General features: G+C 33.9%; 1 protein-coding gene across 3 annotated transcripts; it reads right to left on the bottom strand.

Annotated features, from left to right (window-relative positions):
- On the bottom strand, positions 1-9922 carry LOC129891925 (plant cysteine oxidase 4-like). Of its 3 annotated transcripts, none has more exons than XM_055967415.1 (7): positions 9823-9922; positions 8884-9247; positions 2145-2189; positions 1834-1979; positions 1506-1653; positions 510-716; positions 1-441 (listed from the first exon to the last, which is right to left on the bottom strand). In XM_055967415.1, the coding sequence occupies exons 2-7, from the start codon at positions 8981-8983 to the stop codon at positions 323-325; spliced, it is 765 nt and encodes a 254-aa protein (XP_055823390.1). In that variant the 5' UTR covers positions 8984-9247; positions 9823-9922; the 3' UTR covers positions 1-322. The 3 variants fall into 3 exon arrangements, with proteins under 3 accessions (XP_055823390.1, XP_055823391.1, XP_055823392.1); XM_055967416.1 differs by having other exon boundaries at positions 8884-9285; positions 9823-9907; XM_055967417.1 differs by lacking the exon at positions 2145-2189 and having other exon boundaries at positions 9823-9920.
- Positions 9923-10616: the final 694 nt, after the last annotated feature.

Genomic DNA, 10616 nt, shown 5'->3' with positions numbered 1-10616 from the left:
TCTGAAAAAGAATTAAATATATATATCAACAAACCATATAGGACTACATGATCCACATGAGGCAAAAACAGCAGGCACAAAGAGAGCTGGTTTTTAATCGATCAAAACTTGGTTTATACTTTGTCTAACAAATCGTTTTCACTAATTTAAGGTGAGGTCAGTAAATTAGTATATGGTATATAATTATATGGACATCTCAAATGCCCCAATTTTCTCGCCAATATAAAATTATCATCATTATTTTCAGACCGGCGGTTGACACATTACTCTTTCACCTGAATGCATTGTAAAAGTTGGACAGAAACAAAAAAATTGGAACATGTCAAGTTTTGATGACACGGCCCTTGTATTGCCCTCTAAGGATCACAAAGTCATCGGGGAGTTGAAACTCTTCCAACCAAGTCACATCTGAGAATGTCACTCCATCCACCTCCAGCTCACCTTAAAAAAAAAACTTTAGATTTTCAATAAAATTCATATCTGTGCAAAATTACTAACAGTGAAACTACCTGGTAGATCGACTACTGGAGACCTCCGGAAGTAAGTGCAATGCCGTCCATCCTCAGAAGAGTAAGGTGGAGAAAGGATGTCAAAAATAGCACAAGGAGTTATGGCTTTGAAACAATGGATGTTGCCTCCAGAAGTCGGATACAGAGTAGTTGTCCCACATGGAGCTGTCATGTCACAGTCTTTAACAAGCTTTGCCGGTCTTGCACCTGAGCAAGCAACATTAGGAGCTAGCAACTGAAGATAGAAAACTGCGATGTGTGTGTATTGTATGTAGATATTGTGAACTCAAGAAGTCGAGAAGAAGTAGGGGTAGAATCCTTTATAACGAACATTAATCCCAAAAAACAATACCCCAGATAAACTAGTACTAATAAAGAAAAAATAAACTAGTAAAAGTGACACCTTCCAATTGACATTAAATAATTGCTAGTACCTCTCTATTCATAATCTTTGGTCACCCAGTTGCAGTCAACTTATCTACAAGTAATATAATTACGTGCACAGAGTTCTTACATTTTGTGTTCCAGTTGAAACACGGGATACAAAATTCTGCACAACATGTGAACTAAACCCTCGACTTTGCAAGTCTACTCAGCTTAACAAAGTGATTATTAGTACAAGCAAGAACGATGCAGATGATGCAATAAAACCCTCAAACTTAGTAGTAATCTTTAAACCCAGCTCTCAGTCAGTGAGTTTTATGGTTGAATTCCAAAAGGAGTTCATAAGGCAAAAATAGGCATATCATGAAACAAAAACATGATTCTGAGATATCATATTCAAACTAAAAAAGAAATCTATGAACATAAGAAAAGGCCTGACAAACCATGCCAACAGAAACCAGAGATGAGAAAGGACCTGCCACCCAACTAGAAAAAACATAGCAAAAAACAAGCACATCAAAAACATCTAAGCCAAAACCCTATGTTCTGCAATGAAATGATATTATATATCCACCAAGTACATCCTAGATGTCTAATTAAAACAGTACGCACCTTCCAATGGAACCAAAGGACCTGGAACATTGATCCAATCATAGGCTTTCACGTGAAAGGAACCATATACCAGCTTACTTAAAACAGTCATCCCAGGGTGATTGTGTAGAGGTATGATAGAGGAAGGTGGCATGCAAAATATACCCATCTGTAAAAATGCCAAAAAAGATAAAAGATTCAATCATGCATCATTTCTTTACTACTGGAACCCTACAAAATGATATTAATCATCCATATTCTCCAAATATCAGCACTGCTCTACAACTCCCCATCCCAAACCCCCCCTCAGAAAGGGGGGGTAGGGGGTAGAGCATTATGCAACACTTACAGAGAAGCTGTCACATTCATGTAAGTGCAGGTATTTGATTGGTGGCGGTGGCTGTAGTACCCCATTGCTCTCATGCAGAGTACCATTCCAACTCCGTACAAGTTGTGCTTCTTGCTCAAGACCCACATCAGAGGGCTTGATTTTATCTGTAGCCCAAATGAAGAGCCCAAATGTCAGTAATATAAGTCATTTGTGGAGATAGGCCAAAATGAGCCTGAAATTTCACAGGAAGGCCAATAATCACAAAATTGACAGTTTAACTCATGGCCCAAATAAAGTTGCACCTCAAATTGAATTACTGTCAAACCCACCTCCATGATCAAATACTGAACAAGCCAAACGTTGAATAAAGACTGCTGCAAAACCGTATTGACTGCTTCAGTCGTCTTTCTGAGATGGAGACTGGGTATGGGATAAATCTACATCCCATGCTTAGCACCTTTACACAGAGCACAGATCTCAATCTCATTTCTTCCAAAAAAAATTTAACATTATTAATCCCTAGAAGCTTTCCCCAGCTGTTCTCCACTTCACTGCTGTAAATTACAATGTAAACTAAATTACATTGTAATTTACAATGTAAACTAAATTCTCATTTCCTATTACTGATTAAATAATACAAAACTCAAATTTTTACCTCCACGTTAAAACCAATCTAAATCTGTCCCCAACTACCACCTCCGCAGAAGAAATAAAATAAGAAAAAATTAACTACCATCCAATCTCCAAATAGCTGCTCCATGGAATTGCTGTCAGCTTTAAATATTATACTATTTTGCAAAATGTGATAAATGCGTGAGAAATGAACTATCACATAAAATTTCACATCTTTTGGTAGCTGACATGAAGTAATCCAGTGATGCTTTTAAGATTTACTCACTAAAAGACCTGCTGCATTGATTACTCTCTCTGGCGACATCCTACATACATTATCCAATTGAACCATTACAAAAAGAGGACAGCGTCCTCAAAGAGTGTTTAGATAAATGTTTTCCACTTGACCTTCTCTACGTTTTAGAGATAATATTAAGACCTTCCATTAGTCTCTATCCACCAATGGCAGAGGAGAAGGGTAGAATGTGGTTACTTCACAAAATCCATCAAAACATATATAAAGTAGTTAAAAGTGGAAAGCCAAAAAGTTAAAAGTTGAATGACTAAAATGTCCATGTAAAGTTGAATGACTTTTTAACCCTTCAATCTAATACCAACCCTATAACATTTTTTGTCCTTAAAAGTAAATTTTTATTTCAATAAATTCTATCATACCATTAAACATTTTACATCTATGAGAAGACATTGTGTAAATTACGAGCATACTTATTGGCTTACTGCCGTCTGTTCAATGTACTAGAGTTACTTTTTCCTTTTAATACTCATTATAAATTACGCTTAGCTCTTACCATCTCTATTTATTGTTATCGTGTTCATCTTCCAACAAAAATTGCAATTGCAGCTTTTTGAAACTGAAAAGTTGAAGGAATTTATAGTTGTACTGCATATGTAAGTCTTTTCTTTCCTCAGCTTAACAATTTTCTCATCGTATTTGTTAAAAGTCATGTTCAAACATTTTTCAAATAAGTGGACATTGAAGTCCATTGAGTAGTTCTTTTTTCCGAAAACCCACCATCAATTGAAGATTCTTCTTTCCTTAAAATGTTGTTCTTTAAATTTTGTTTTTGGTTCCCGATGTCCAGTACCTCATTGGAGCCCAACTAAATTCAAATTCGCTAAGGAAAATCCCACATCGGGGGTAAAGCACTTCCTAGTAAAGGTTACTCATGTTCACCGTTTCTAATGTACAATGCCAATCTTCAACTGTTAAAAAGGTAAGTTCATTTCAATTTTTTTTCTTGTTCTGGAACCGCTAGCTTGATTAATCCATATTCATGTTGTGTCAAGACCTATTAAGGGGGAAGCGATCCCTACCAAAGATTTCGCCGTTCTAGGATTTGAATCTAAAAATTTATTTCCTATATCGTTACTTTTATAAGTGTTCTGATGGAATTCTATAGTTGCAATATACTAAAAGTGGGAACAATGTAAGTCAAAAGTTGATTTATGAATTTACCCATCAAAAGTTAATTGATGATTTTAGGCATTACAATCTAACATTATTCCACAACACTTGTTCACAAAGAAGTAAATCTACATTTTTTCCTCACATTTCATCATTTTGTTTTTTTACAAAGTCCCTAACTATAATTAACTAACTTTTCCCCTTCCCCTGTAATTGCTTCTTTATTAGGTATCTTTATTATCTATTTATGTGTTCTTAATTCTACAAAACAAACAACAACAACATACGCAATGGAATCCCACAAGTGAGGTCTGGGGAGGGTAGGATGTACGCAGACCTTACCACTACCTCATGGAGATAGAGAAGTTGTTTTCAAAAGACCCTCGGCTCAAAAGTCACAGCCCCAAGTAAGGTTCAAAATTTCCCCCTTCCCCTCTGTAATTGCTCCCTTGCTTATTTATTAAATTTTAAGCTTACGTTTATGAAGTCTTCACTTTATAGTTGTGTTGTTATTGCCTTTGATTATCACATTACTTTGCTATCGTTATTATTCTTGTCTTGTAAAATTTGCATCGCTTTTTTTTTGCCATTATGCTATATATATTGTTTGTTTTTCTCTCTTACTTGGGAGTGTGACTTTTGAGCCAAGGGTCTTTTGAAAACAGCCTCACTATCTCCGTGAGGTAGTGGTAAGGTCTGCGTACATCTTATTTTCTCCAAACCCCACTTGAGGGATTTCACTAGGTATGTTGTTGTTGTTGTTGTTGTTGTTTATGAAGTCTTCAAAAAGCTTAATTTGGCAACCATTATATTGAGTTGAAAGATTGTATTCCCTTTATTTGGTACACAAAATGGGATTTTCAATAAGAATACCAGCTTCTGACAAAAAATTCAAGCATTATTTCAACCCATGATCATTGTTACTCTGATGGTTTAAAGGTTTCTATTACTTTCTTTCATTTATTTACAATTCATTTAATATTAGAGATATCTTCTCACGAATTCTTTTCCATTTATATGGAGTATATTAGAGATCAATCTGCAAATGGTAAGGATGAAGCACGATATGATTGTTACAATTTATGATTCATGATTGTTCATAAAATCATCAGCAATTCTACATCATATATGTTGATATGCTGAATCAGCAATAGTTACGAAAAAATTGAACATAATTTTACTACACGTATATAATTCAACAAGAAGATGCAACCCTTTGGTTACCTCAAGAAATGAGAAACTAGATATAAATAGTGTACATCCAAGTACATGTATTTCTGATATCAAACTTCAAAGTGCCACTCGAGAATCCCGTATAATCCTTACAAAAAGATCTACAGAATTGTCCATAATCATTCAGGTAAAGACACAACTTTTTATTCTTAATGATAGTCCTAAGTTCGGTAATTTTATTTTTTTTGTGGATCTTGTGCTTATAAGTGTAAATAATATACTTTCATTATAAAAAGGAGGAACAAAAAAAGGGGGGAACCACATTTTTTCATGGAAATGGTGTACTTTATTAGTTTAAATATTGATCTTACAAAATGACTCTAAATTTCATCAAAATTTAACAATTACGTAATTTTTTGGTTCTGGGATCAGCATGTTATTAACTAGCTTATTCCTTTCTTCAAATTTTCTCTCTAGAGTATTCATGGTTACAACGTCAAAAAAAGATTGTCAAGCCAACGTCAGAGAAGGACAACAATGCTGAAGTTAAACAAGAATAGAAAAGCTCCTGAAACAGAAGAGCCAAGTAAGCAAAAGTAAAATCAAGTCAACCATTCTCATTTTGCTTCTCTATTTCACATAATTCTCATGTTTACCAGAAGTAAAGAAGATACAGTGTTTCTTGAGAAAAATGTACTAATTTCACTAACAATTTCTTTTTTCTTTTTTGGGGTCAATGTATGGTTGCACAAATTAGCTATGCAACCCATACTTAAAGTAATTCTTGTATCATTCTACTTAGTTATTGAAAATTCTTTTAGGGGTCATTTGGTAGGGTGCATCAAAATACTGTTGAATATGATGTAAAAGCAATGTTGGTATATGTTACGCTAGCATTAGTTATGTTGAAATTATTTCTGATGCACTGTTTGGTTTGGTGTATTAAAAATAACATGCACATAATTTCTAAAAAAAATATTTGTCTACCAAAATACCCTCCACAAATGTGAAAAAGGTTTTGAGAGGCAATTGTGTCTTTAACCACGCTAACGCATGCATTAAGAACCCCTGCATTGCTAATACCATGATTTGCCATGAATTAGTTATACATAGCATAATACCAAATAGAGTGTATAATTAGTGTCATAGGTTGGAAAAGTGTACCAAACAAGGTATTAGCAATACACAAAGCTAATGCATGCATTATTTTTTCTAATGCATCCTACCAAACGACCCCTTAGTTGTTTTATATTTAATTGAAATTTCATTTAAACATCTAATTCATAGACAAATGTATTTTGCGCTTTTAAGAAGGCTATCAATGTATACCAAGAGTTCTGGTTATGACAAACGTAAGAATGAAAGCATACTCCAAACATCGTCTATATAGAGATATTATGTGAGATATATGATCATATTACATGTTTGTACCTCATAACAAAACATACCTATCTAACTAGATATAATTATGTACCTTCACATGGGAAACATGTGCAACGCAAGTGTCCAGCCACTAGTACTATTCTAAAAGTGGGAAGACCTAAAGTAATAAGTTAAAAGACTAAAATGCCCATAAAAAGTTGGATGACTTCTTTCGCCTTTTATTAATGTTGTACAATGAAGATTCACAAAAATAATGCAACTCTTCTCCTACCTATCATTATTAGATTATTTGTACTTATAGGTAAATGGACTGGAAAAAATAGTTTAAGTTAATGTTGATTACAAATGAAAAGACACTGTTACAAGCGCATTCAGTTTTGGTGTTGATCTGTGTTACTACAAATATATCCAAATGCTTGGTAAGCACATTTCATACCTAATTAAAACTTCTTGATAGATCTACTGAGAATACAAAGAATTGGTGAAATTTCTTGGGCATATCTTCTCAAGCATAGATGTATCTAAAGGATTTTCAGTACTTGAAGGCAGAGTTTTATACTCTATTCGGCAAGAAAGCTATTAAGATCTTAAAGGCATGTGAACGATTTTTGAGATTTGTCTTTCACGAGCTTGTCCGCAAGATACGAAAAAGACAGAAATCTATAGGTAACGGATGTTTCCTTTCCTACTCTTTTGTTCTTTTTCCATATCATCTGTTATTAGAATTTTCTGTCCTGTTCTGCCCATCGAATCACTTTCCGAGGCTTTTAATTTTGATTTGGTTATTATTGAGGATGGTGATCATACTTATAGTGCTATTCTCTATCCACACAAGAACTTTTTTTAGAGATCAACAAATTAATAACAAGCTATATCCAGTTTGTCTTTGATTTGGTAATTATTAAGGATGGTAGTCGTACTTAAAGTTATTATTGGTTCGTTTATTAATACAATCTATATCCATTTTGGCCCTTTCTTCCAATTAGTAAAAATCTCTTCTTAGAGATCGATAAATTAATATTGCATGGATTTTTAGATTCATTGTCTAGGCATACAATTCTATCATTGCTAGCTAACAAAGATCAACACTCACCATTTTACATAAATTTGCACTTTTTTTAATCTTTATTTTATAATTTAAATACATTTTTTAATATTATCTATGCAAGTTTTTAATTATTTTTTTTGTATTTATTGCTAAGAGGTTTATGTACAACGCGCGTATCCAGAAAATAGTACATATAATTAATAGCCATTCCCTTGGTTCATATTGTGAAGAAATAAAAGAGAGAGAAGACATATTGAAGACTCAGTGATAGTAGAACACAAAACACTACTATTTATAGGAGTGAGATACATCCCAATGCTACAATTAACTAATGAGGGACTAACTTCATACTAACATTTAACATTTTATTTTTTTTGAAACTGGTAATGTCTAACATTTAACATTTAACACTACTCTGACAAACTTTTAGCACCAACTCTTATCATTTTAGCACATACAAGATATAACACAGGTTTTTACCCTACCTATATACCAATTGTGCCACCTTTCATACTCTAACAGTGAAGTGCACCAATCCCCTTCCTTGTCACTTCCAAGTCCCTATGATCTTAGATACATCCAAGATTCTTACACCTCATTAGTTTCATGAAAATACAAGGTCCAGTTCCCCACCCTCCCAATCTACTCCCATGAGTGTGCAAAACTGGAGTAATGCCCGCATAATTTGGATGCATAATAGATATTACTCATTCATATTGCCGAAACAATATACTTCAAGATCCTCAAGAGGCCTACTATTCCAACTAGAACTACATTTATTAGCTGGCTGAGAGCCTAGAAATTGTAAGGTGAGGTTTAAGAGCTGCATAATTATACGAACTTGTAAATCAAAGTTATCAATGATGAAAAGTGTAGTTTTAAATGTAGTATGAAGTTAAAGAGGTACGAATTGATATTTAATGTCCATCGTGAATGGTAAACTAGATGATAGCACATAAAAGCCTGAAATCTAAAAACTCGATTGACAAAGAAAAAGAGTAGCATTATCACACAAAAAGATTAATAAAGAATTTTTAAGAAAGGACAGTTGAATGGTGGATTTTGTCTAATGTATCAGTCTATCAGAGAAGCACATTAAAGTTATTAACTTCACAACATGCACAGACAACACAGACCCCAAGGGATGCTATAACTTCACAACACGCACAGACAACACGGACCCCAAGGGATGCTATAGCTTCCAATCTCGAAATAGACAAATTGATAGTCACTCCAATAGGTTTAGGAGATTCTCATTGAACATAAGAACATGATCTTCCAGAAAACTATCTTTTATCACATCTAGAAGTAACTTGAGTAGATAAAAATAGAAGACAAATTAAATAACCATTTAAACCATGAGGTGATTAGAAATCCAGAAATAAATATGACTACATTTAAGTAATTAATCAACATAAACACATACCCAATAGGGAATGGACTTTCTCGAGAGCATCTTCTGAAACCGGTCCATTAGGTGAAAGTGATGCTTTACAAGCATTATAAAGCTTTTGTACAGCTGGCATGTTCAGCAAACCGACAACAGTTATACCCACCGCCTATACCACAAAACTTATCTTACTGTGACTAACCGCTTCAAACCAAACCAAAAATCCAGCCTGAAGGGTCCTCTATTTCTCGAAGACCCTTCAAGAACAGCCTTTCAAGCGGCAGACCGTTCCAGAACACAGTTTGGCACAAGCTGGACTTTACAATGCAAACCAAACCGATGATTACACATCCATGTAGTGCTTAACTGATCCAGTTTTACACTCTATTATCAATGCCACCTAACGAACAGAAGAAATCACCATCAAACTTAACATTCCTGATCCACATAAAATTCAGGAATAGTAATCAGACAATTTGGGGAAAACACTACTGTCCAAAATCACATTTTCATTTCCAAACTCCATCTCCATAGCCCTAACTCCAAGCGGAATGATTACAACATCCAAAAACAATTCCCTTATATAAGATTTTAAAAAAAAATCCATTTCCAACTAAAACTGAACTTAAACGCGAGCTACTGTACACTTCACCAGCAACAAATCCAGATATGCAATTTATCAAAAAAATTAAAAACTCACCAAAATAGAAGCAAGCTTGAAACGAAGAGAATGTACTAGCAAGTATATATTAATCGATATGTTTCTTCAGTAGATGCGTAATTCAATTGAAAAAAAGTTACACAACGATACGATCGACAATCAAAATGAGAATCTCACTAGAGAGAGTTATAATGAAACTGAAAAATGCACAAAATTGGACATGAAAACACACAAAACAAAAGCATATACATGTACAAAAACCAGTAACTTCCAGGATTGTGAGTAAAGAGAAGCAGAGAAGGAGATGATCATACCTATTAGCAGGAGGAGAGAGAACGGAAAGCCGAAATATACATAAGCCCAGAGAGAGACTTTTATAGAATGAAGAAGAAGAAGGATTGCGTTTGCGTAAAAATTGTTCTTCGGAACCTTTGGCAAAATCGGGTTCTCCGCCATGGGTCGTAGTTGTATGGGTATGGTAAATCCGACCCATATTTGACACTTGAAAGTATTGCCCTCGGTGAGGTTGAAATTACAGAAATGCCATTGTTCTCTACTCTAATTTATTCGGGAAAAATGTCCAAATATACCCTTCTAATATTTAGGATTTGCCTTCCACTAACGATATTTTACCGTGAATGTTTTTTATTAAGCCGTGTATTAAGGTATTTGTGTTGTAAAACAATTATCTCTCGAAAGTGGATGTCCTTTTGTTCTTCCTACCATATTATTATTTTTCCCAACCCACTAATTTACTCACCCTTCTTCTTTTATATTGGCTATAAATAACCATTGATATTGTGCAAGTTATACACACAAAAACACATAATTATCTCTCTCTGCATTCTTTTCTAATTTCTGTCCTTCTTCTTATTTTGCTAAGTTAATTAATTTTATTACACGTTATCAGCACAAATATCTAACTTTCTCCAGATAAATTGACTTTTATATCAGATATATCTAGTATCTACTGAAGAAATTTAATTTTAGTTATTTTTTTATTTCTAAATTAATTTCTATCTCAATTTTCATCATGTCCAATTTATCAAAACTTGAGTTTGTGGCACTTGACATTACCAAAAAAAATATTTGTCATGAATCATTAATG

Source organism: Solanum dulcamara, chromosome 6 (genome assembly GCF_947179165.1).
Source record: "Solanum dulcamara chromosome 6, daSolDulc1.2, whole genome shotgun sequence".
NCBI classification, from domain to species: domain Eukaryota; kingdom Viridiplantae; phylum Streptophyta; class Magnoliopsida; order Solanales; family Solanaceae; genus Solanum; species Solanum dulcamara.
This window is presented reverse-complemented; position numbering and strand designations above follow the sequence as displayed.